At 42.7% G+C, this 27,757-nt stretch overlaps 1 protein-coding gene across 1 annotated transcript; it reads right to left on the bottom strand.

The window, feature by feature from the left end:
- spen (spen family transcriptional repressor) lies at nt 1–27,010 on the bottom strand. Its single transcript, XM_035158873.2, has 15 exons — nt 26,551–27,010; nt 23,847–24,167; nt 16,880–17,494; nt 12,800–12,957; nt 12,440–12,640; nt 12,198–12,349; nt 11,947–12,072; nt 11,722–11,835; nt 11,518–11,631; nt 11,330–11,430; nt 3,406–11,203; nt 2,916–3,260; nt 2,618–2,812; nt 2,211–2,369; nt 1–2,083 (listed from the first exon to the last, which is right to left on the bottom strand). Exons 1-15 carry the CDS (start codon nt 26,631–26,633, stop codon nt 1,952–1,954), a joined length of 10,614 nt encoding a protein of 3,537 aa, XP_035014764.1. The 5' UTR covers nt 26,634–27,010; the 3' UTR covers nt 1–1,951.
- Between the last annotated feature and the right edge of the window lie 747 nt (nt 27,011–27,757).

Genomic DNA, 27,757 nt, shown 5'->3' with positions numbered 1-27,757 from the left:
CAGAGTGACTGACCATTTAATGATCTTCAGAAGTAAGTTAAACAACAATTTATTTTACAGTTTAAAATGTCCTCATGGAGGAACAGCAAAATACACTCAAAATGAAGATTGATCAAAAGACAGTTTTCATATTAATCACCGTTTTAAGTTTTTTTTTTGTATTTTTCTTTTCATTTGTTTATCAAAAATTATAAGTGCCTTCAACATAACAATGAGTATTCAGCTTGCAGTCATAGAAATATTTACACCACAAAAAACTGACAAGCACGGTTTTACTTTCAGCATCGGTTTCACACACCTCATCTCCCGTCTCTTTCAGACTGCTTTGTTTTGTTGCACAAAACAAAAATAAGGACCCTGAAGAAAGACAATTATAACGGGGAAAATACACAAGAGCACATATTAAGGACGTTAGTATTTACAGCTCGGCTCAAGGAGACAGTTCAGGGAAGGGATGGAGGCAGATGATCAAAACATCCAATAGCGGCATGATGTCAAGTTCAAGTCACATTCTTTGCCTTTATGATTTCACCATGATTTGAAAATAAAGCATGCTCTATAGAACATCTGCCATGAAGTCACGGCGTAAATGACCTCAGGGTGCAGAGAATGATTTCCAGACAGCAGGGGGCAGTAGAGGACCACTTCACAGAGAAGGAAAACAGGAATTTAAACACAAAAAGCAACCCCCGACAATACAATGGTTCCTTCAAAATGAGGATACAATTTCAAAAATGTAAAAGCGCTGCCGTAACAGAGTCAGGTTGATGAACAATACCAAAAAAAGGAATCAAGTCTGCCCTCTGAGTGGCAAAATACAAAGTCACATATGAAAATAGGTTCTGAACAAATTTAGTTTTAGATACATTGTGTTTTGAGCGTTTGCAAAAGATATTTTGGCACATAAGTAATTTTTTTTTTTTGTTGCGAATATCACTCCTGGATCCTAAATAGATCCCTTCCACCAGTCCCCTCCATGCCCTTGCAAGAGAGCGAGAGAGTGAGAGAAAGAAAGAAAGAAAGAAAGAAAGAAAGAAAGAAAGAAAGAAAGAATCAAGAAAAAAATCAAGAAAAAAACACAGAAAGAAAACATTAAGATTTGATGATCTGTTTTGTAAAATATTTCACTTGGTCTCTCGACATTGCTTCAGTCTTTAAATATTTATAATATTTACAGTTTCACAATTGTCCACAATACCCTTAGGTGTAAAGAAAATGCAAACAAAAATAAACAAATTAAATATTCTTTTTATAGTCCCCTGTTGAGGCATTGAGTGTAAACTGTACAACTCTAAACATCCCCTCATGAGTTCCTGGGGGAGGGAACACGTCATGATGGAGAGTCGAGTCCGGAAATGAAGTAGAAGTTGGCTGATGGTGAAGGAGCAAACGCAGTATGACTGATCAGGCCCAAAAGATTCCTGATCATTTTCCAGGCAACGATTTCTCTTTTATCTTGCGCTAGCATGGCTGATTACAAGAGTACTTCCATAACATGTATCATATTATACTCAAATCTGTACAGTTCCCAATTTTTGTCCCTAACATAGTGCAATGACTTCTCACATAGTCTTTAAAAAAAAACAATCACTTTTATGAAGGTAAAAAATATCCCATAAGAAGGTCTCAATCCATAGCTTTATGAATGCCATGAATTAGAAAAGGCTATGCACAACACCTCCAAAAAGTCAAAATTGAAATGAGTAATCAAAAATGATCGTCGAAAATCCCCATTTGACCCTTCATATCCTCAAGGTATAGTTTTGGGAATTCAACGTCACTGGGCGATTTAAGGACTCGGTGAAGTGAAGGAGAAAAGTTGAGTGCATGCTAAATTGGATTTTTTTTATAACTCAAACTCATAAAAGTATGAGGCAATTCCAGTTTTACAAAACTGGATGAATCCAAAAGGGCTGGTGTTGGCTTTGTTCAGGAAAAAAACTGGAGGTAATCAAACGGAGGCAATGACAATCATAAGGTGAGGGGAAATGCTGGAGATGCTGTTGAGAAGATCTGGTGCCAGGTGAGAGAGGTGGATCTCAGAGAATTCACACGGCGGGAAAATCTGCACCACATAAGCTGGCTGTGAATCCAAAGATAAAGAAATTATGATGAGAGGGGGAACAACTTCTCATGATACAGAATGTCATTATGAAATAGTTTAAAACAAAAACAAAAAGGGAAAGAGAAAAGCTGGAACCACGACAGACCTGATTAGAGCCAGGGTTGGGCACATTGATGATTCCAGCTGCCTGTTTGGCTTGCAGGTAGGTGATGAAGCCACTTTTCAAAGCTTGAGTTTGACCAAGGACGTCTTCTTGGTCTCGACCACAGGGTAGAGCCAGTAACAAACAATAGTCATTCTCCACCTGTCATGAATGAAAGTCTTTATCGTAAAACATAAAAAAACTAATATATTTTGGCATTTGTTGCCCATTGAGTTTGAAATATTTGCAATGGAAAGGAAGGATAAGCCACAGTAAGCTGTTAGATGAAAAACTGCAGGTGACATCTCCAAAAACCAAAAAAAAAAAAAGAAATAAAGTACTGCCAATTATTTCCTGACTTCCTTTACAATAGTTGGTTTTGATGTACCGCTCAAAACCAGAATACTCACTGTCATTCGGCGTGCCACACTGTCCAACTGGGAAGCCTCGAGCCTCATTCTCTGCACAATTCTGAGAAGAGAACCTCCCTCTGGGGGCGGCAAAGAGCGCTGGGCCAGGATGGTGTTGCCAGAGACAAAGTGCAACTGGACAGCAGCCTGGTCGTTCTTCAGTGCCAACAGGCCTTGCCATACAATAGGATATTTCTGAAGAAAAAATATATAAAAACGTTTTTTTCTCTGTGGTATTGTTTCGGAATGGAAATGCATTCCATGTATTATGACAACACTGATTCCTCTGTCTTCCTACCGTCATAAGCTGCACCATGTCGATGGATTGGTGTCCTGAATGTTCCAGCTTAGCATCGGGCCGTGACTGCAGTACACTTGATGGGGGTGCTGCTGGCTGAGGGGTTGGTAAGAAGGCTGGGGGGCCTTTTTGAAGAGACAGATCTGGCTTGTGAGTAAGACTCATGGGGGAAGTCATGGGAGACTGGTATGAGGGTGAGACCGTATCCCCTGATATTCTGGAAATATGGGAGAGGTCCGTAGAGGTAGCATGGCGAAGATGAGGACTCTCAGGCTTGGGATCACCTCCTCCCCCATGTGCCTGAGATATTTTTCCCCTGTGACCCAGGTCAGGTTCCGGAGATACCTGATAAATAAAATACATATCAAATCAATAGAAATATGCACACGGTGTATTATCTATCACTTGAGAATGCAATTATACATAATACATAAGAAAAATGTTGAAATATTTGCACAAAAGTAAAGATAATAAAAGCATATCAAGTGACCTGTGAAGATGTAATCCCTTGATTAGCCAGGTTGTGTCCCGATGACGGATGTCGTGGGAACTGAGATGGGAAGCCTCGCATGTCCCGATAGACGGAAAAGGAGCCTGCACCTCCAGGAGGCATCAGCTGAACCCCATGAGGGTGAGGAGACACCATGACAGGACTGGATGTATGAACTCCCCGGATTCTACTTTCATTGGAGGGTGGATGTATCAGCTTTCCTTCGATTGGTTTGAGACATTCTTTTGCGGAAAGTTCAATGGCCTTCCCCACTAAAGGACTCTTTGAAGGCACAGAGATGTTGCTTAAAGATGCACCAGTCTCTGAGGTTCGTGACTGTCTTGCATCTACAGCGGCCTGCTCTCCCCGCTGCTGGTGCATGAAGATGCGCTGGTGCATGTCTCTGTACTGGTCCATACGTATACTCGAGTGCAGCCCTCTGCGATCACTGTGAATCATCATTACATCTGACTGGAGCTGGGGTACTGATGGTCTACTTAGGGCTTGGTTAAAGTGTCTGGAGTCTTCTTCAGTTACACTGCTGCTGCCGCCACCTGACACTGACCCCTTGGGACTTGAATGAGACTGTAGTACCATTTCACGGATCACATTAGGCTGTGGTGTGTTTGAGCGCTGAGGAGGCCCTTGATGGGGTGAAGACAGGGCATCACCACGCCTTCCATAGTTTATCCCAGACATTGGTGGGGTGTTCATCCTGGCTTCATGAGTCATAGACTGTGTGACACTGTGAGGTTGAATTATGACAGAGGAATGTTCTGAATGTGTGTGATGTATACTTGAATGATATGTAGACATTTGTGGCATCCCATGACCCAGAACAACTGAGGTTCCAATGGGAGAACCACTCGGAGCACAGGCTTTTGCAAAGGGTGAGTGAACAGCTGTTCGTGGAGACTGGGGTTCTTGCTTGAGGTGTAGAGCAGACCGATCAGTTGGGATGCCAGGGCTGGGGCTCATGCGGGTTCCAGATAGTGATGGGTGGTGTGGACTCATTACTGGACTGAGGTTAGAATGCTGAACAGCTTTGCCAATGTCCATCTTTTTTGGGAGAGGTTCTGTCCCTGCTCTCTTGCCATGCTGCTGCTGTATCACAGCTTGGCTGTACATTAATACTTGAGGAGAACTCACTGGCTGTTGGTACATCTTCACCACACCACCGTGGGATGCTGTGTGATATGGAGCATCAGATTTGTCACAGCCGTGACTCTCCTGTTTGGTACTGGAAATTACAGGTTGAGAATTATAGGATTGGCCAGTCAAGAGGACCCCTGTGTGCCCATAAGCTGAAAGAGGTGGAGCTGCTTTCGGGTTAGGTGACTGGGATGATGTGATGAGTGGCTCTTGCTTTATCTGAGATTTGGACACAGATTGCTGAAACTCTATGTCACCAGCACTCGCTTGAGGGATTTGACTAATTTTGGCTCTCATCCTGTGAGGCCCCTCAGTTTTCTGACCTGAATAACTCAGAACAACAACACCCTCTGATGTATTGACCCTTAGGCCAGGACTGGAGCCTGTACTGTAGGGAGTAGTCTCGACAACCGAGCGCCCTCTACTCCCATCTTCTACTATATCCATGCCATGGTAGCGATTATTCTCATTGGAGTTTGACCTAAATTTTTGCTTGGGAATAGATAAGCCAATGCTTCTGTTACTTAGTGAAATTCGTGGAGTTTCCTCTGTATCATAAGGCATTGGAATCCGACTTATTACTGATGTAGCAGGAGAAATGACTGTATGCTGGGTCTTCTCTCCACAGTTCTGCTGGGACTCTGTCAGAGGAGATGGTTTGTGGTGTGTGGGCTGGATGGGGAAAGGCGGCCTCTCTTCTGGATGTAACTGTCTTGAACCCACTACATCCGGGCGATTTTCATTCTCTGACATACGCAAAGGATCTGACAGTGTAGATGTCACCATCGTGGTAGGTATAGAGTTGCTGTTTGATGCAGATACATATTTGGGTTCCATTAGAATTTTTCTTAAGGTACTAGAACTAGGGTCAATATCTGAAGCCTTGGTGTCAGGGGGCATTGGGGGATTTGTTGAAGGGGTTCCACTTAGCGTAGTCGGTAATGGTACAGAGGAAGTTACCACTGTAACTTGACATGAGGGTGCAACATGGATTCTACTTTCTTCCTTTCTCTGAGGCCAGTCAGGCAAAAATGGCATTTTGGCTGGCCGCATTAGGGGTACGCTGAACTGGGATACAACCTGTGGGCGAGCAGAGGCAAGAGTAGGTGTAGATGGCTCTGATGCTTGAGGATGTTTTTTGCAACTGGAGATGTTGCTTGTGCCTGAATGGAAGGCAGATTCTTTGGGTACAGGCTGTTCAACCTCAGGCTGTTCTGCCTCTTTGGGCGTGTCAACAGTTATAGAACTTGTAACGTCACGCCTACAAGTTGCAACAGCAGTGACCACAGACGTTGCTACTGTTGCCCCTGCTGTAACAGTAACTGCTTTTGAATTAATGGTTTCTGGGTCTTCTGGGATAGACTCTGGTAACTTGACTGGAGAGGGCTCTGGTTTTGAAACTTCTTCAGCAATATCCCCTTTCTTGTTAGCTGCACCTTTACGATTTCTTGTCTTCTTTGGGGTTTTTGCTCTAACTTTTCCTGTTTTCTTGGGTGTTTCAAGTAGAGGGAGGTGTTCAGCTGCCTTAACCTCTGTCATTGGCCCCTTTGGGCTGGGTGTTAGAGGACCATCATCTGAGTCTGCTGCAAGAATATTGTTTATCACCATGTGTGTTTCAGGTTCCATAATCTCATTAGAGGAGGGGGATGTTAAAGATTCAGGGGTGGGAATAATAGCAGTGTAAGTAGGAGGAGCTGTAAACCCATCCGCATCTGCACATTCTTCTGCTGTAATGGAATCAATAGCTGCAGCAAGTTCGGTTTCACTTGCAGGAATTGCTCGTTTTTCTTCCTCAACCTCACCTTCCGGCTCCACCACGATAGGAGGCAATATGGCAGGTTGTTCTGTAGGTGGTTCCTTGTATGGCCGAGGAGGTTGCTCAACTGTAAGTTTGGCAATATTTTCCACTGCCTGCTCTAGCTCCATCTGCCGGGCTAAGAGAGCAGCTGGATCAGGAGGAAATTCCGACTCTGATAGTGTATCTTCATTTTCCTGTACATCAACCTCATTTGATTCTTCTGGAAAGCCTGTTGCCTTTGTTTCCTCATTCTCTTTTACCACCATTTTAGTTTTTGTAATAACAGGAGTTTCAAATGTCCCTGGAACATCGTCCTCTGAACGAAGTAAACCTTTTACATCATCAACGCTTACACGGATCTCAAGATTTTTTAAGCTGTGTGATTTATCTTCAGTGAGCTGCTTGGTATTTCTTTTCAACCTTGGTGTTTTCATTTTGGCACTCTTTACAGGTTGTCTTCTCTCTGAGGAGCTGGTGTCTACCTTCTCATCATCAGTAGATTTCTTTCCATCAGAATCTTTTAGATCTTTTTCCTTTCTGTGAATTGGTGGACTTACATTTTCTGTTCTTTCAGGTAACTCTATAAAGAGGTCTGGTTCATCTTTAGGCTTAACCTCTGACTCATCATAACTTGCTAGATAATCTTGGTCAGCTAGCACTGTAGCGCTGTCAGGTTTGTCTACTCTGGTTCCTTTCTTGTTAACGGAAGCAGATGAGGTTAGATGTGATTGTTGCACCTTCTGGGTGCGGGGTGAACGCCATCCTTCAGAGGCTTTAACAACCTCTATTGTACTTGACGCCTCTTTAATTTCTGCATCTTCTTCCATCAATTTTTGCTGATCACCTTTTACTGGTGATGCATCCTCACTTCGTTTGATGCCTCTCTTAGGTGGACGGCCTCGCCTGGTATTGGTAGCTGGAATTTGAACATCTTGCTGTATTGGTTCTTTGTCAGTGCTCCGTTTACGCATGGAGCGTGCTGACTCAACTACCTCTTTACCAGCTTGGTCATCTTCATGTAGAGTGGCATAGACTGACCTTACATTCCTACGACGTGTCCTCCCGTGAATCAAACTTGACTCTATGTTCTGCTCGGAGTCTGATGCATAGATTGGGGATTTGGACGTGGTTTTAGACTCAAAAGATGCTTTTGGCGCTTCTGCTCGAGGAGATGAGGCTCTTTTGAGTTTTTCTCGGTCAATCCTTTCACTCTTTCGTGTTGCAGGTTTCTCAGTGGCAACATTTTGGGAAGGCTGTGAGCTACGCAGTACCGATAGTGGTTTTGCCCTTTTACTCTTGGGCTGCCTGCGATTTGGTGATGGTTTTATTGCAGCCTCTAGTTCTGGCATACATACTTCACTATCCGTCTCACTCTTCTGAGATTCCTCAAAGCCCTTTGTTTTCTGATTTTCTCCTTTAGGTTCTGTTTCAATTTCAGGTTTTTCTTCAATCTTTGGGTATGAGTCAGAGTACCCTAATTCTGCAGCCTCTCTTTCAAACCCACTTAGGGAACCACCAGGAGTTGGCGGCCTATCTTCCACAAGAGCATTATGTTCCACTGCCAAACTATCCACATTTTTTACTTTAGGTTCATTTAACTCTACTTTTATTTCCTGTTCCTTTTCTGGTTCTAAAAGGGCATGTGGAGGGGTTATGGTTAGCTTAGGAGCAACTAGCTTAAAGTCTTCAAAAGGAAAAGAATGAGGAGGAGACACCTCAAGAATTGGCTCCACTTTTTCTTCTTTGACAATTGGCATGGGTTGATCTGAGGATGCAGTAAACAACTCTCTCTTTTCTGGAGACATTTCTTTTGGGGAAGGAACAAATGGTGAAACAGACAAGGTTAATCGGGGGCTGGCAGATTTGACATCAACCTTTAGTACAGGCTCAGATTCCTTATCAGACAGCACATTTTCACAATTCTCCACTTGGTCCGTTTTAAGCTCTACTTCTGAATCAAGCTCTGTGTCAGTTAGGGTTTGGTCCTTGTCCTTTTGTTGCTGAAGCTCCAAAAACCTACTATGGAAAAGCACAATCGGCTCTTGTGGGATGTCACCTCCCCCAGTTTCAGGCTGTGGCTCAGTTGCACTTGGCTTACCAAAAGGCCGCCCAGTTCCACTTTCTACATCTTGGTCTTTACGTTCAAGATGCTGCAAACGGCGGGAATCTTGTTCAAAGATTGAGCTGTGCAGGAAGCGAGAGGCAAACAGTTCTTGACGCTCTTGATCCTGTGGCTTCAGTTCCTCTTTTTTATCGTGCAGCTTTTCCACAGAGTCAGTACGAATCTTCTTCTTTTTCATATACCAAGAAGGAATAGGTCGAGGTGCTAACTCTACCTTGCCCTTATCTGAACAGCTGTGGGAGGTCGGAAAGCGTGAGGGAAGAAAGGACCAGTTATCTTCCCTGGAGGAATACAGTGTCTTGGCTCTTTCAAGGAGTGCTTTTGTATCAGGAGTTATAGTTTTGTCTAATGCAAAAGAATAAAATTTATTCTTTTCCAAGGAGCCAGAAAGTTTCATGTCTGACATTCTCTCGTCACGTTCCCTGAGGATATAAGACAAGGAGCTATTGGACTTGGGAGATGTGTGTTTGTTTTCTACATCATCATCTGAATCAGACTGCACTTCACCGGGTTCTAAATCCTGCCCAAGGCGTTTGCAGATACTTTCCTGTTTTGCAATATCACTTGGGAAAGTCATTTCCATTCTAAGTGAATCAGACTTGATTCTTCTTTCCCAACATTGCATTAACTCCTCATCACATCCAAGCAAGGTAGTCTTAAGTTTTGGGAGCTCAGGGTCAGAAGAACGAAAATGTCTGGCTGGCAAGCTCAAACTGTGTTTTATTGACTCTGTGTGTGAAAATGTATCATCTACTTTTGGAGAAGATTTTCTTTCTTTGTTAATAGGGATGGTCTCATCTTCGTCCTTTGCAGAAAAGTTCCCAGTCTCTGTTGAGGATGTCATACTTGGATAAATGACCTCATTCAACTTTTGTGAACTTGTAAAACTACACTCACTTTTTGGAATCACTATTTCAAAGTTGAAGTTCTCCAGTTTCTTTCGTTTAGACGAGGAGAAGTCATCATTGGCCAAATCCTGATTTGGTTTTCCGAAATCCTGCATGACACAATCCTTTTCAAAGTCGGGAGTCTCATTGCTTGGTGGGTTTTCAAACTTGACTAACTTATCAGGATCACCAAGCTTGGGTCGAATCCATCGACTCTGTTCAATTTGTTTTATGCAAATATTAGTCTGGTCATTGTGCAAAAAGTTTTCATCTCCGTCATCAGAGTCTGTGCACTTTCCTCTTCCTTGTTCATGTTCAAACAAACCCTGTTTCTCTTCTTTCAATTCATCCAGACTGCCATCATCTGATATTTTTGTGAGATTGGAGGTGTTTTCACTTTTTGAGCCCTCTACATCCATTTTAAGGAAGGCAGAATCTAATTTATCTGTTGAATCCCCAGACATCTCCCTAAACTGTGACGGCCGTTCCAAAGACAGGCTTACAGAGGTACTTTCACAGTCTTGTCCATCCTTAGGACTATTAACTGGGACCATCCGCATACATTTATCCTTGTGGTGTTCCTTTTTGTGCATCCCTTTAATCAAAAGGTTCTTATCCAAATCTGTCTCCTTTGCATTGTTCCATAGTTTTTGAAGTCCAGGTCTGCCAAGTTCATCCTCACTAGTTCTCTTTTGTCGATCAGTTTTCCCAGACTCTTCAAAGCGCCTTTTCCTTGCAGCTAAACGGTCAATATCCACAGAAATACCACTATCAGATCCCATTTCAGATTTTCCGAGTTTCTTGGATTTGACTTTAGCATCCTTATCAACAACCTCCACTAAACTGTGCATATTCTTGTCTCTGGGCACCTTTCCATGCTTAGAGATATCGCTTTTCAATGGTTCTGAGCGGAATGGAGGACTCCTCTGGTCAGCTGAAGGTGATGCCAATCTAGGACTATCACTCCCACCTCTCTGTATCGGTTTTTCTTGGATGGCATGACCAATCAATTTTCCTTCTTTTTCTTTGACACGTGTTAGCTGCACAACACAAGGCAGAAGGTCTAACCTTCCTTTGCTCAAGCTTTCCTTTGGAATTTTACTGTTTTTACTTCGAATGACAGACTCAGGGCTAATATCTCTTTCCAGCTCAGGTTCTGTCTCACATGCTTGGATAATAGGTGATGCAACTTTGAGCTTCTTAAGCCTCTGTTTCTCACTTTTGTCCTTGTCACTACGATCCTTACATCCAGCCCGCTTCTCCTTATCAACCAAATTCCCTCTTTCAACTTCAAAAAGACGGTCCTTTTCAGGTTTGTCAGATTTGTTATACCTTTCAGAGCGTGCTTTTTCAAGTTTTTCAAATCTTGGTGGAGAGATTGAACTGCAGCTTCCACTTCTGTCAGAAGATCGACAACAAATACGACGGTCTGAATCACTTGGTATCCTCTCAGAGAGCGAAGGAGATGCAGTGGGGCTAGCAGGACGACGAGTGGCAAGGTGTGATGGGCTTTGGCTACGCTCTATGGTCCTCCTCCCATGATCACGTCCCCGATCTGTTTCAAAGCGCTCCCTCTCTCTTTCACGTTCCCGTTGCAAATAGCTGTATTTGCGGATGTCCTGCTCATAAGGGTCGGTTCTGTATTCCCGATACTCCCGTGGGTCTTCAAAGTATTGTGGATCATAGTAATCTCCCTGGTATGGGTCCCATTCAGTGTAAAACTCCCGACTTCTAGCAGGATATTTACGACGTGGATCTTCAGTATATGTTCCTGGTGTCCGTACATTTTCAAAATATGGTCTTTCTGTTGGAAATTCATATTGAGTTCGTCGGTCATCCCTGTTAAAACAAACACAGAAGAGCAAGCTGTAATTTCATCATACTTTGGAATCAATCACTTTTGAGCTTATATTACTGCAGGATTTAAGCTAAATTATAATTATTCCTTAAGAGATCTACACAAACCTTCTTTCAGTGAGAAGGTCATAAAAGTCTCGAATATCCTGGCCAGACGACTGCATTGAACGGTAGAAAGCCATCTGACTTTCCTGATTGGCAAAGTCAACCTAAAAAAAAAAAAAAGAATGGTAAGTTATGCTTTTTTCAGTCTTTCAGTCTTTCAACGTGTCAGACAAAAGATATGTTTCACTTGCCTTGATTTTACTGCCCCCTATCTTCCAACCCTTTGTGTCTTTGACAGCGGCTTGTGCATACTCAATGTTGTTGTACAGGATAAGGGCCATTCCTTTCATTCGGTCAAATACAACCTGTGGAAGACAGAGGAAAACATGAGGAGTCACAAGGTGTCAAAAATTCAACAATGGGAAACTATGAGGGGAGGAAATAAAGAGACGAACCTTGACAACATGTCCATAGCGGCAGAAATGTCGAGTGAGAAACTGCTCAGTTGTATTTGACGCTAAACCATCCAACCAAACACACGTTGTAGGCATACTCTTTCCAAAGCCCAGCTGAAAATGTTAGATTAAAAAATTGCACTCAACTCAAAGATTTCAACAGTTCAAACTAATTGTACTTAAGAATGTGGTAGTAGTTCAAAACATTTGAAAGAGTATTTTCACCTTTAGCCTGTTGTTACCAAGGTACTCCCCATCCATCTTCTTTATGGCCTTGCAGACACTTGCAATGTCACAGTACTGTAAAAACGCATACTGTGGGGCTCCATTCACCTTCTTAATATCAATATCCTTTGAAAAGACAATGAAAACATAAATATGTTGTATAAATATTGTGAACAAAAATCATCTCAAAATGTGCAGCATGGTAACCACTGCATAAGAAAGGATTTCTCAACCACTTCACATTAACTTACCACTATTTCTCCAAAGCGTTGAAAGATGTTAAGCAGGTCATGGTAAGTGGTGGTCTTCTCCAGGTTTCCGATGAATAATGTCCGTGTGGCCTTTGGATGAAACTCGTCTATCCTCTCGTCCAATGGCCGAAACTCGTTTTCACTTTCCGTCTCTGAAAAGAAAGTCATCCCATTGTATCCTCGTGCATTTGTCAATCGTCATTTTTTTATGGTGGCAGGACATTTTAAGATTTAAAACTTACCGGGTCCATTCCATGCTGTGACTTCAATTTGCATGCCAAAAAAAAGCTTTCCCTTTGATGCTCCAAGTGCTTTCTCTTGGTCCTCTTCTTGGCGGAAAAATACAAGCCCATACCGATCCTCTGAAGCTCCATGGATTTGTACAGATGTGACCTTTCCATGTTTCTTAAATTCATGGAACAAACCATCCTTCAGGCTTGTATCTATAGTAAATACATCAAATGTTTTATTAAGTAAGCGTACTAAAAAGTTACATATAAATATTTGTATATAATACACAATATATTAGATTTTTTATAAAATGTGTCAATATTTGAGGGCTATATAGAAACTGCACACCATAGGGGAACCTCATAACTAACCTGTAGAGCGTACAGGAAGATTTTGGACCTTGATGCCAAAGCTTTTACGTGGTTCATCCTTGTCAAGGGAGGATAGAGGAAGTGCTGAGGGCGCAGGAACAGCTGCAGACTGCACTGAACGTGCCGGAGAGTCATCACTTGAACTACTGCTGGAATCACTGTGGTAAAGAGAAAGATAGGGAAAACACTGACTTAAAGATAAAAGGGTGGTTTATCTGTGTTACTCTAACTGGCTATAATGACAATAACAAGTCATTAATATTTTCACCTCAATACCATAAATTAAGAAAATTTGGCATTTTGCAGTAGTACACTTTAAGTGCTACACATTCTGCCTCTGAGAAATTACAAAAATTCAAAAGCAGTGATTAGTTAGTTGGGATTAGTTCACTTATTTGACTGAACATGCTATAGTTTGCACATGTTAGATTTAATATACATAGTATTCTTCTATCCAATCCTTTCTCTTTTTCACATTTTGCATGTTACAGCCTTATGCTAAAACAGTTTAAATATTTTTTCCCCTCATCAATATACTCTCAATATCCCATAATGAAAATGCTAAATCATAATTTAAATTTTTCTTTTTACAAATTCAAGAAGGAAAAATGGAAACATCACATTTAAATTTAGCTTGGGTGCCTCCTCATTTCTCTTTATCATCTTTAAAATGTTTATACATCTTGATTGGAGTCCACCTGTGGTAAATTAATTTGACAGACATGATTTAGAAAGGCACACACTTATAAAGGTCTCACAGCTGACAATACATATTAGAGCAAACGCCTTGAGGTTGAAGGAGCTGCCTGCAGAGCTCAGAGACAGGATTGTGTCGTGGCACAGATCAGAGGAAGGCTACAAAGAAATTCTACATTGAAGGTTTTCACAGGAGCACAGCAGCTTCCGTAATTATTAACTAGAAGTAGTATGGAGCAACCACTCTTCTCCTGAGAGAGCTAGCTGTCTGCCCAAACTGAGCAATCGGAGGAGAAGAGCCTTGGTGAGAAAGGTGACCAGAAACCCAATGTGCCTTCTGGCAGAGCTCCAGAGATCCCGTTTGGAGAAACTTCCAGAAGGACAACCATCACTGCGGCACTAATCTTATGTCAGAGAGGCCAAACAGAATCCTCTCTCCAGTGAAATACACATGAAAGCATCACAGTGATCTCAGACAGTGAGATGTAATGATCATCATCTGCCCAATACCATCCCAATGCAATGAAGCCTGCTGGTGGTAGCATCATTCTGTGGGGGAGTTTGGTCAGGGTGGAGGGAAAGCTGAACAGAACTAAGTACAGAGATATCCTAAACGAAAACCTGGTCCACAGTTCTCTGGACTTCAGACTGGACTAAAGGTTCACATTTCAACCGGACAATGAGCCAAGACCACGTAGGACTGGCTTAGGGACAACTCTGTAAATGTCCTTGTGTGGCTCAGCCAGAGCCTTGACTTGAGCCCAATCAAACATCCCTGGAGAGACCTGAGAAAAGGCTCATCCAACCTGACAGTGCTCGAAAGGATCTGCAGACAAGGATGGCAGAAAGTCCACACATCCAGGTGTGCAAAGCTGTTCACATCATATTCCAGAAGATTTGAGGCTGTAATTGCTACCAAACGTTCATCAACTAAGTACAGGTTAAAGTGTCTGAATACAGTTTTTCCTTTCTAATACATTGGCAATGTTGTTTGGCTTTGTCATTACGGGATAAATAACAAAATGTGAAAAAGGTTACAGGGTCTGTATGCAGTGTACTGTACATAGTCATACATTTGCATCGAAGCTCACGCAAAACATTTATTTCTATTCTTTCAAAACTGCAATATGTCTCAGCTGAAATGGAAAAAAAACACCCCCTTTCTCCTCCCCACTCCTTATTTACATGATGCATCCAACTATGAGCGTAAAAAGATGGATTTGTCAGTGGAAAACTCATGGCTGCCTCGTGCACCTTTTTTGTCAAACCATTCCCAGGCCTGTCTCAGCTTTCTAGGCCCTCTGCTGTTTGTTTCCCTCTCACTTTCTCCTCCTGTGCTCAGACACTCCCGGAAGTGCTGCTGACGGAGCCTGGCCTGTGGGAGTGGGCAGGCAGCCAGCACTGGCCAGAAATTTCCAGTTCCAACTGGATCTCACGGAGGGGGGGAGCCATTGCCCATTCAGAGAGGTAGGCAGTGAGAAAAAAATACCAGCCGTCTCCTGAAATTCCCCCTGCAGCACTCCCTCGACAAACCACATGTGTCGCTACCTCTTTATATACAGTCTATGGTCGTTCTATGTCCATCAGAGGTCTGGACTCTTTCCAAAGGTGAGGCAGTATAACAAAAAAAAAACAGTGTGACCTCATTTGCATTTGATCCTAAACTTCTGGTATTTATTCCCTGTTTGTACAATTATTAATAATAAAAATCTCAAACCAACTAATAAAATTTAATAAACGACCAACTCCAACACAAACATCATTACAACAAATGTTGCAACACTCATTAATGAAGTGTTGTGCTGCAACGCTGTTTACCCTGAGACTCAAACACTTCACCCACCACTCCATCGGCACAGTGGTGAGTGGATAATGAGTGAATTTTGAGAGAACTATCCCTTTAAATACTTCCAGGGTTACTTGAGGGCAGTAAAATGGACATTAGCTAAATCCCAAGTACAAACAGCGGGATGAATGGAAATGATTCAGATCAAACACCAAAAGTGTAATCAAAACCGTTACATGCAACAAAGGTCATTTTGCAGGCTTTGATTCCCATCAGCAATCAAACACTCAGGCGAGTGAATACAGATCAGTCATTTTAAAAGTTCACTAATGATCACACAGAAATGGGCAGAGTAGATATTCGCACACTTATCACCTCAAAATTTACACATTTACACATGTGCTGCTTGATTGGAACCCTTATAATCAACCTTGGTGGTGCCCTCGCCCATATCAGGATTGCTTTAAATTCTCAAGAAATTTGGGCGTGAAAGAAAGATAGCAGACAGCAATAATTTTCCCTGTCATGGTGTGTCTTCTCAATATTTTTTCTAACGTGCAGACACATGCATGCAATTGGTGTTGCCTGCAGGGTGGAGCATGGAGGTATGTTCAAATGTTGGATTCAGAAAAAGCAAGTCTGCCGTTGCAGCAGTCACAATGAATGTGGACTTTTGCAATACGCAGTGCTGGCTGTTTTACTTTAAATCTCCAGCACAGTATTAAAAGTCAATTCCATTCATCATTCTTACATTTACAACTATAGCCACCTAAGGAACTGACATAATGACACAGCATTTCTAGTATTAGGAGTTATGACATGTTGCAACGGTTGATATTTAAAAAAACCACAGCTTCTGCAAAGAAAGTTGTTGTGCAACAAACTGTTCTTAATGAGAGCCCTCACTACCCAGACATTAGATGCACAGCCTAGTCGTAGCTTGTTGGCAAAAGTGGTGCAGTTGCAATATTCAATAGAGCCAGTATAATCGTACGTGCATGTTGGGGACAGGGCATTATTACGTATTAAATCAAACTGGATCCACAGGATGGCATGTTTACCAACACTTAGATGGTGTATGAGTTGTTCCATTGCAATTAAAAAAAAAAAATTATATTGTGACATCTGGAGCAGTCCACATGAACACAACTCTGAAGAAAACTTAAATAAAATGATCTCTGAGATGTTATTTAAACTTTTTACACTGGATTTATTCAGCTCAAGAATTGATATAACAATAATTGATTGGTATAACTGTATTGTATAAAAGCAGGAGATGCACCTCAACCATGTATTACTACTACTATTATGATGCATTATTAAAAAACAAGTTCCCATCCTGCTACCACTACGCCCTGGACTCAGGTAAGCAGGAGAAAATTATGGATGGACGACATTAATAATCTCCTGAACTGGTCCAATGAACTTCACTCCAATGATCATGCCCTCATTTGTCATTTTAAGCAGCGTTCAGTGTTCAGACTTCTCTCTTAAAATACTTACTGTTTCCAGCTGCTGTTCAAGATTAGTCTGCACCCAAGTAAACATCATCCCAACACACGGGAGTAAATATCGACACTGAGATTAGTTTCACTCACCTGCCACTCGTGCTGCTGCTGGTGCTGCTGACTGAGTCCGAACTGGAGGAGCGACTGTGAGAGCCCGACCCACTGTGGGAGCGTGGAGGACGGGTGGCCTGACTCGCCAGTCTCTGAGGAGAAGGGTTTCGCGAGTGCGTTGAGTGCGGAGACCGGCTGCGACTGGGGCGGTACGAGCGCTCCCCACGCCGACCCCTGTCCTCCCGGTAAAGGTCCCTGTGAACCACACTGGCCAAAGTAAAAGGTTCCCTGGTACGAGGCTCATAGCGAGCCTCGGGCGTCTCAAAGCGACAAGGGCTCCTGCTGTGGGATCGGTAGAAGCCGACCACGCTGGATGTAGATCCTCCGCTTCCTCCTGCCGTGGCCCCTGTTGAACCACTTGTTCCTGTGTTGCCAGCAACAGCACTGACGATAGTTCCACTGACACCTGACGACACGGTTGTAGCGCTTCCACTGGAGGTACCAGACCCAGTCCCTGCTGTGCTTAGAGTCCTGTCTCTTGCATCACGGTAATAGTCTGTGTCGTAGTGCCGCTGGCGGTCGAACGTGCTTCCAGGGCGCTCGTGATGGCCGTAGGCACTGTGATCATACACCCGCTCCCGACTTTCAGCAGTCCTAACAAACAAAAAGAGAGGACAACAGCACATTACACTTCCATCTAAGCCGCTTAAGAAAGGTGCCAGCATAAGACAGTAGATAAACCAAAATTTCAGGTGTCTCTGGTGGGATCGCCTTATTAGACACATGGGAAGAAGGGGCACTAAAGCTTTTTGAGGAGGGTAGTTTTAAAACATCTTTAAAAAAAGAGATCTTTACCTGCTTACAAACTGATCTACAAGGGGATTTAAATAATTGACTGTTTAAGACAACTGAGCATCAGGCCTCACATGTTTTCTTAGACTAAATGTTTGTGTCAAGATTAGAAGTATCAGATCCTTGTTCCACCAAACCAGGCACTTGTTTTTACAATAAAAAACTGATTTGAGGTGTTGACATGAGCTTCAAGCAGTTTCTGTTTAAAATGATTCTCTTTGAACACTTGAGACGTGTTTTTATTCAACTTCTTCTCAGTTCAAGTGTCAAACAAATGCTTAGTATTTCCTATTGTAAAACGCCACACTTTATTGAAAAAACATATCAGGAGACATTTTAAACATACGCCACGCATTCAGAAATCTGCAGCTCATTTCAAGGTTTAATTGCAGGATATAACAGACGTGTACGAAGACTACTTGTAATAAAGGGAATTAAATGGGAGTTTTTGACTTTATAGATTGTCAAGTTGTTTTGGTCTTGTAACATCTGGCAACTCGAACAAAAGCCACTTTTGGAGGCGTTTCATCTGAGGGGCTTTGTTGAAGGTTTTTGGAGGTGACTTGTGACAAGTCTTTTGTTTACGATGCTACACGATTTGACACCACTTGTTCTCCTGAAGAAAGAAAAAAAACAAGCTCTCCAAAGCATCTTGTATGAAGATGCACATTAAAAACTGTGCAAATAAGGACATTGTGTTCAGACCTGTGCTCCCTCTCTCTGAATAAAGCAATCACACTTTAATTTGGGAATACAACTGCTGTGTCATTACAGCAGTCATACTACCAAACTCCCTGTAATGAGCGGGACAGGACAGCAATTACCACTGTTTGAATTCAGATCAAATTATAATCAGCAAATTGGTCGTGATGTTCCAACACAGGATTGGATATGTTTTAATACAACATCAGTTACAAAAGCTCATTATACTGGTGATTAATATAAGACTATTTTAATCTTGACCACTTCAAACAAGAGGAGGAAAATGCTATAGTTCCAGATTTTAATTGGACAACAAACCTCAACTGTCAATGACATTTATTAAGGATTTACCACAAAGGCACACAGTATAATCATACTAGTGTGACACTGTAATACATTTGAGATTATATATATTTATATAATGTTTGTATATATGTTGGTACAAATGTGCTATATTGGACGTAGGTCTGGGGGCAGTCTAGTTAATAAAATAAGTTAGTAAAATGAATATGCCTAAATAATCATGGAAATTAAAACTGTCCAGATGACAAATCATACAAGTAAATTAGTGTTTAAACCACAAATGATGCTACATGTTTGAGAAAACCAAGCGTTGTGCATGACGTCTTGTTGGAATAGTGTCGTAATGCTCACATCACCTAACTGCCACATTCTCAGTTTGAGTCTGGGCAGTGACAAAGGTCTCATGTTCGTGGTACTGACATTTTTCAGGCCTTCATCATCTCCTTCTCTCACCCTTAAATATTTTCTGCAAATGTACACTGGCTATGATCCCGTTTTGACATGGCAGTCTTAAAGAATGTCCTAAAGACAAAATCTGTTGTGCAAGATTTCAACTAAAACAATATACTCCGTCTCTGTTCAGCTTGATAATGATCGAGTATGAGAAAAGACATCTGAGGGTCATGAAAAAGTGTCTTAACTGATTCTTTGGATATGATTCATGATTTCCCTTGATGATAACTAATATAAGCACTTAAATCCTCAGGAAATTTTATGATTTAGATGATCAGAGGTGATTGTTGTGACTACATCTGTGTAAGGATGTGTTTCTGAATTCCGCTCGCTTGCCGCCTTCAAGCTGCTGAACTGTCTAACGCCAACAAAGATCTGTAAGAACAAATAAAAGACATTTGTAACAAGGATCTGAAACGGTTTATTTTATTAGAGACCTGGCAGCAGCTTTTGTTTTATTAATACAAGTGCAAATGAGGGCACAATGTGTTGTGTTCTGAATCTCAAGCAAATGTTGGTAATTAGTTCCTTCAGCAACACAGCACACGTTTATAGTCTCTCTTTTGCACAGTCTTTATTTTTTATGACTTTACAAACTTAGGCTTAAATATGCGTAATGTGGCGTGTCCTCTAATGATCAGCTAGTTATTTAGGATGTTGTAATGTCAACCGTTTGATTGGGAATCTGAACGTCACACAAAAGCACAACTATGAACTACTTGGATATTTTCTAGTGCATTTGCCACGCCTTCTAATCACACGTGAGGATCCAAAATATGTGCGTTTCCGCAGCCAGCGCCGTTCCTGAGGTGAGCTGCCTGCATTTCAATCTGAGCTTTAGAAACCAACATGTGTCGCACCAGGTGCTGCTGACAGAGGGCCGCTGCCATTTCTCTGAAGATATACGACACAAGCCTCCTCCTCTGCATCACTGATGCCCTGTGATGTCCTGAAAGGCCATTTGATCACCCACAGGGAAAAAACTAAACTAGAATTCCCAACCTGACCTTTTACTCCTGACAAAAAAACATGATGCGTATATTCACACTCACATTTCCCTGCCAATCTTGTCAGGGACTTTAATAGACTGCGCTCATCATCAAGATTAAGCTCCTGTACCAAATAATGGACCCTTTAACCTCTTTCCCCGCTTTTTCTTTTTATTTGATCTCTTTCAAAGATACATACATACGAGCAAAAAACAAAGCCCCCACTAAATAACCATTACTGACTGGATTTAAGGGTTTGCAGGATTGGTCACTGTGCAGGAACAAAAGACTGCCTGGGATAAACACACTCTTGCGGATGTTAAGATAAATTAGTTTAGGCGACTCGCACCATGTCTGTATTTCACTATACATTAAGTACAGCAGGTCAGGAGCTTATTTGATTTTATCATCTGTGTGCAGGATTCATGAATAACATCTATGGAATAACAATGTCTGCTGTGAAATTGATGGATTACCTTGACCCCTAGATGCTCTCGAAAATGCTAATTTGCTGGTGCAGGCTCGCTGTTCAATAGATAGCCTTCAATTTCACTTTAGACAAAACAGCTTCTACATTATTCATGGGGCTTAAAAATAATTCAGTTGGACTTTTTTTGGCAGAATTTCCATCAGTGTTTGATTATTAGTCCGCTCCAGTGCATGCTAAGCACATCAACTGTTTTGGGATTACGTGAACGGCATAATTATAAGGATGCATTCCACCAGCGTGCCAAAAAGGCATCTTATGTGGAGGCTCAGTCATGTGGGAGCAAAACATGTGTTTCAATTTAAATCAACATTCCCAAAAGTGTTAGATTCAGTTTTATTGTTAAAAATCCTTCTGCCGTGCAAACTAACAGTTGAACTGTGCAGCTGTGGAGGGTCCGGTCGTCGCAGGCTAAAGCACAAACTGTGGAGCTCAGGTTTGGCAGTATGAATAAAATCTTCTCTCACAGTGCATGTGATTTATATCATATTGCTGAGATGGACTGTGATATAGAACTAGAAACTCAACATAGAAAAAAACATTGTATTAATTAATTCAGTAAATTAAATATCTGACAAATCAAGGTGATGCATAAAACTGATGCAGCAATCTGTAAACTGGGTGTTGTCATTAATCAGTTCTGCCCATTGATTTGCAACAGAAATTAAAAAAGGGATAGAGACCAAAGATAAATGGTTTAGGAAAAATCTCGGACGGCAAACCAACTCAAAGTAATGATCATGTTAATGGCCGACCCTAAAAGCAGCTGCGACATCCTCTGTGTGAATCAAATCAGGAACCTCAGACGGATGTTACATTTTCTATATGCCACTATCCTGCATAGAAATTAAAAGCTGCAGAAATGTTGAAGATATCAGGACTGGAATTACTGATTATTTTCATTATTGTTGAAAATACATATTATATTTTCAGTCAAGAAAATGTTTTTGTTTCACCAGTTTTTACAATGAACCTTTTTCACGTTTGTCGTTTTTGCTTGATAAAATCATTAATTCATTATTTATTGTTTTGTTAAATCTCATTGGTTTAAAAAAAAAATACATATGGAATTTTATTTTTTTATGCATTTGTATTTTTCTGAACTTGGAATAGTTTTTTCTCTTATTCTAAATGATTGCACAGCACATATCAATGCACATATTGGAAAAATGGATGTGACGTGTCTTTGAAACTTTGGATTTTTTGCACAACTCAATTCTTATGTATTATTAAGACCATGTTGGGTATCAATAGAGTTTTTCTTTTCTCAACAACTTCAATGTGGATCTATTCATCATAAGGAGAACAGGGGACAGGATCTGAAGGTGGGGTCAGGTGAGAGGAAGAGATAGGAAAACGTCATAAAAGGTAAGGTACAGATTCCTGCATTTAGACACACAGGCAGTAATAATAGTTTTTGTAGCAGCTACTTCGGTTAGTGGGGGGAAATGGAGTGAGACAGGGGTTCAAACTAGGGGGTTAGAGAGGACAGCTAAAATACGCAGGGCAGGACATACCAACCTTTTGAGAGAGTGGTAACTTGACCTATAATTCCAAATACAATCTAGGGAGATAGAACTTTGTGAGCAGAAAAAATGGGCAAAAATGTTGAGTGGAGGGGAAAAATATGGAAGCAAAATCGTTCACAGAGAAAAAACGTAATCCTCATCGTTCGTTCAGACCTCACGTGTATAGATGAGCTGGAGTGTCTGTTTTAATGAAGAAAAAAAACAAAAAAAGCAAGCTTGGCCTTGTATGAATCCAGGTTGGGATTTTCTGTGTGCTGGAAAATGTCTGTTTTAGTCAATATATCCATCCAAACATGTGGGGGAAAAAAAACAATCAGCGTTTCACTTGAGTCCAGTCAAATAAATACGATATCCAGGAGTCCATCTTTAGTAAATACAGCAGTATTGATCCCCCAACAGCAATTAGAGATGTGATGTTAAAAAGAAGTCTTGCATCTTTATTTGCGTAGTCCTGCACATTCCGGTTCGGTCACAATGTGCACGGCAGTAGTAGTCCAATCCTTTTGTAGAAGGGGGTGAGATTAGGTGTGTCTCTTAATGGTAATCCAGATTTTTTTCCCTCCGTATCACTGTATTAATTCCCAGGCTGGAGGACATTCAGTTTTGAAGCTCTTGGACGCTCATGTCTGTTGTCGATCCGTGATCTCCTTTACAGGTAGAAGAGCCTGCACGCAGTCCAAACATGGGCTGAGTCGACGAGAAACGCAGTTCACACGCACAACTCAGTTCTCTGATTCTGTGCGATTGTATCCAAGGTTCAGTTATAGTTCCACATTCAGGAAAGAAGAGATAATCCACAGACATGAGTTGAGGTTATCTCCCAACAGTAAGGATGGCACAACTTTCCAGTCACACTTTCCAGCATTCTTCCTCCAACTGTACGATCCATAGAGTCCATCTTGGTCCTCAGCACATCTGCGAGTCTCAGTTGTTGAAAAATTGAAAAAAATAATCTCCACAAAAATAAGGCAGATGAAAAAAACATTTGCTCACTTGTTCAGTCACCTCTACTGACTTGGATCGCCAGCAGAGGTCTCCCAGCACTCAACTTGTAATGCCCTGATCTCAGACATAATCCCAAATTAAAACAAAAAACAAACAAAAAGAACAAAGTACCAAGAAAACCAACCATACCTTTAGCATGATAGCATATCCTTTAGGTGTGTGGCCAGTGGTAATCCAACAGGAGGGAATAAACATCCTGTGTAAGTTATCCACATGACTCCACATTAGACTAATCCAGACAATGGTGTCTTAAATATATATAATGTGTGCTCTGGGTTGTTTTATTATATGAGGAAAAAAAGGTGACATTAATCCATCGAGCAGGGCATGTAACTCCAGATTAGGGAAATCCCAGGGATGGCAGTTGGACCACTCTCTCTCTTTTTCTCTCTCTCTCCAATAATCCTGGGAAATTTTACGATATCCAATCTTTGCCCCGTATTCTCCGCAAATGATATATCCACATCACAGAGATGTTTAAACTCACAAAGATAATCCCCAACAGCCATTTAGACTACTGACTATGCGTTAAACACATGTGTACATCAATTCTGGAGCATGAACTTGTTTCCTCCCCTTTAACCCACAAACAAGTAAATAAATAGATGGTGGAAAGATGCTTGGAGGTGATGTGTTTACCAGAAACCACGGCTCCCCCTGGCTTCAGAGAAACTTTGTCCACTTACCCGTCTAGCCTGCGTTCATAGCGTCCATCTCTGCTGTGGAGCGACGTGGGGGGCACATAAATGGCCCCCCCTGCCGCCCTTGTGAACCCTGATACATCCCGTCCACGAGAGCCTAAGGACAGACTATCGTCCAGCCCCCTCGCGGCACTAGGAATTGTGCCTGGTTCATTGTAATCAGTGCGCAGGTCTCTGTCCCCCATCTTGTTGATGGCATTGTGAGCCTTCTGAGCACTTTTAATGTCCACAAAATCCACAAAGGCTGCGACTCCACCTTCTGAACCCCGCTTTGGCAGGACCTTGACACTCTCCACACGTCCATATCTGAAAGAAAGCAAAGGAAACACTATGTGATCACCAGGCTTTTGTCAAACAGCGTTCATATTTTATTCCTTTTTTGTTATTATAATGATAAAACATCCTCAGAGTGCACTGTGCTAAATTCAGTTATATATGAAGAGAGAGAGAGAGAGAGAGAGAGAGAGAGAGAGAGAGAAAGAGAGAGAAAGAGAGGGTGGGGGTGGGGGTTAGGGGTGGGAGGAGGTGAGGTGGCTTTGCTGTTCCTATTTTCTTCTCTGTGGTATTTTCTTCTGCGAGGCAAGGTAACCCAGCAACTGGCCTTGAATCCTCTGCACGTTGCATGTTAATCAATGCATAGATTTTCCAGTATTAGCATGTTTTGTAGGAGGAGGGTGCTCACACAGGCTTTTCGCTCATGGATGGAAACGCACACGAATGAGGTTTGAGATTACATGAGCTGATTTGCAGCAGAAAGGTTTAAATAAATAAGATAAAGCAGGTGTATAGGTTTTTTTTTTTTCTGTTTCACTATAAGACAATAAACCATACTAGGTATAAAAAAATAAACAAATATGAAATTAATTCCCTCAAATTGAGTTTTGAATGTGAGGGCAAGCAAACCGTTGTTTATTCAATAAACCTATAAACAGCTAAATGCGTGGTAATAAGTGATGTTTGGATTGACTGATTCCACTGAATGTAGGAGCCAGTGCAGGATTACAAAGCCTGCTATCATCTCCATGCGCTCAGTGTTCCTCCTCCTCCCTCCGAGCATCTGCGGGGAGCGTGTTTCTCCGTCCGACAGGAGACAGTAGGGTGCCCATAAATTTATTGGCATGCCAGCTTCCCAACATCGAACAAGCCTCCGACGCCATTTTAGAAAGGCTGCTCTCACTGCTTACTCATTCTGCCGCCCCCCATCTTCAGTGACTTCTATCACACATCGGGGGCTGTCATGCACCTGCATGCGCGGACTACCTCTGCTTTACACGCCGGAGAGCTGAGGCTGGAAAAACAGCACAAGCCAGCGGCGGACACACTTCTCCCCCCCACCCAGCAAGGCTGTCAGTCAGCACCATTACCTCCCACAACAAAAATATAACCCGTTCAGAGCAAGAGCTGATGTGAATAAAGGTGGATCATCATCATCGTGTGATCCCCGCAAGGCTGCGTGGATCGGACATGTTTGTCGTCCCGCCGCTGCAGAGCAAAGCACCACAACCTCATCAGTTTGTGTTTAGGGACAAATGCACTTATGTCACAGGGTTGTGTGCTTTAGCAGCTTCTGTGCCGCTGTGGTGACGCATACATGGTTAAAATAAGCTCCGCTCTTATAGGTGCACTGATGTTTTTCAGCAGGCTGCTCTCCAGCACATATTGACGGAGACAGAGGCGGGCTGCTGCTTCCTTGACAGCCGAGGAGAGAGCAGCGAGAGCGGCCACACAATCGTGACAGAGACCCGCAAAAAAAAAATAGATACTATTTCCTCCATCAGGAAGAGGACCAGGGGATAAAATCCTGCACAGGGCTGCGTGTCTGCTCCAGCCAGAACCAATTAAAAAAAACAAAAAAAACAATGAGTGAGGATCATAATTAGAATATCGACATGTTGTCTGGTTTCCCTTCAGGCTGCAGCTCAGAGGAGCAGCGTGGCCACAATGAGCCAAACAACCATTTTCTCTCTGCGCACAGAGTAAACAGCAGCGGTACAATGTGGCACATCTGAGTGAGCACGCAGCGTTCAATCACAGCCCAGCCTGCGGCTCCGAGGCAGCGTGAGGTCCGCCGTCCCCTCCGAGCTCCCTCCATCCTCGCACTAATACAACAAAAACCATGCAGCTGCAACAGTGACAGGCAGGTACGTGCTGGTGCTGGTGCAGATCCACACACACACACAGTGCACACGCTCGTTCAGGAGCAGTGACCTGACTAACTCGCAGAGTCAAGTGAACACGCACTGCTGTCTGCCACACATGCACGCTGCCCCGTGCTGCAAGAATCGTGAGGGAAAATAAAAAGGCTGGTGCCGCGCAGATGAAGTTTGTTTACACTGGCTGTGGAGGGGACCTGCTACCAGGAGGAGAGCCGTGCCGCTCCGAGCTCCTGATCGTGGTGCTGGGAGAAGTGAAGAAAGCCCAGGTGAAGTTACCACGGAGGCTACAAGTTCGTGCATGGTGTCGAAATGGCAGAACCATATGTCTGCTGGCTGAAGCGTGCTGCTGGCCGCTCGCTTTATGAGTGGGCTCGAATGCAGCACAGGAGCTGACAGCTGCTGCCAAACGGGACTTTGCTACGGGGGAACCTCCTGCTTCATCAACTACAGTGTGACACAACAGAGATGCTGGCCGTGCAGCCGTCCTTACATTGCAAAACACACGCACACACAGACGTCGCTCAGGAACTCACCGCTTGAAGTGCTCAATGATTTTCTCCTCTCGCACATTTTCGGGTAAATTTCCCACCCATAGATGCCTGGTTTCCCGGACCATACTGTGAGCTCCTGCTCCCCGACCATACACAGCGCCTCGCTATGTCTGTCTCCTCGCGTGCAGATCGGCAGAGGTCTGCAAACCAAACGCCTGACAAGAAAGGAAAGCAAAACGAGAAACACGCTCCGGTCGCTGTGGCCCAATGTAAACCATTAGTCCCCCCGCACGCTGCTTGATACCGTTCACTGCTGGAAGCGCGATCTTGCACCTCATGAACGCGCTCCGGACTGTTCCCGTGACTAGGCGCGTCCCTGACACCATGCGACCTTTGGATGTCGAAAGAAAGCATGAAGCTTCCTAAAAAGATGCAGCAACTTCGCTCGTAATGAGGGGCACACAGCGCAGGCGTGGCTTTGTGTGTGAACTTCTTTACTCTCTCTCTCTCTCTCTCTCTCTCTCTCTCTCTCTCTCTCTCTCTCTCTCTCTCTCTCTCTCTCTCTCTCCGATGAGCTAGTCGTCCCACCGTGCGCATGCGTGAGAAAACCCCTGGTTGAATGTTGGTGCTTTGACATCTGAGAAGCTTTGACTCTCGGGAGGATCCCATCATCAGTAGGGGACGGCAGGGTGAAGCACTCAGCATGAACTATCCCTTTAGAATGGTTTATTGTTTTAATCAAGTGAAATAAAGGTCCATATGTTCAATCAAACAACACAGTAACGTTCCAGATTTCTCGAGGAATATCAATCACTAATCGCTCAGGCTAAATACTCACAGGGTGTAATTGGTCTAATTGTCTCCTGTGAACCTGAACACAATAGCTAGTTTGAGGAATGGATGGATTGACTAATTGCTGACGACCATCACTAATTGCTTTATTTATCCACATAACATTTAGCATCATTAAAGCGTGCCTACGTGCAGAGATTCAGTCATACAGGGTTTGACGGTTTGAGTTGAGCCCCCTCCATTCAACAAAAGGTTGTGTCAGCAAAGACTTTGTTGCAGAAACATAAACCAAAAGAGAACTAAGTTTGTGTTGTAAGTGATTGAATGTTAATGATTACAACATCTGGCCCTTTGATGAGCTTCAGTGAAGCATTGGGCCATGACATGAGTGAGAATCCATCAAATATCACTCTCAATTGTTTCCCCTGAGGTTGGTAGAGAAGCTTATATTCTGTTG

Source organism: Hippoglossus stenolepis, chromosome 6 (genome assembly GCF_022539355.2).
Source record: "Hippoglossus stenolepis isolate QCI-W04-F060 chromosome 6, HSTE1.2, whole genome shotgun sequence".
Taxonomy (NCBI): domain Eukaryota; kingdom Metazoa; phylum Chordata; class Actinopteri; order Pleuronectiformes; family Pleuronectidae; genus Hippoglossus; species Hippoglossus stenolepis.
The sequence above is the reverse complement of the archived record's forward strand: the minus strand, read 5'-3'. Positions and strand labels throughout refer to the sequence as shown.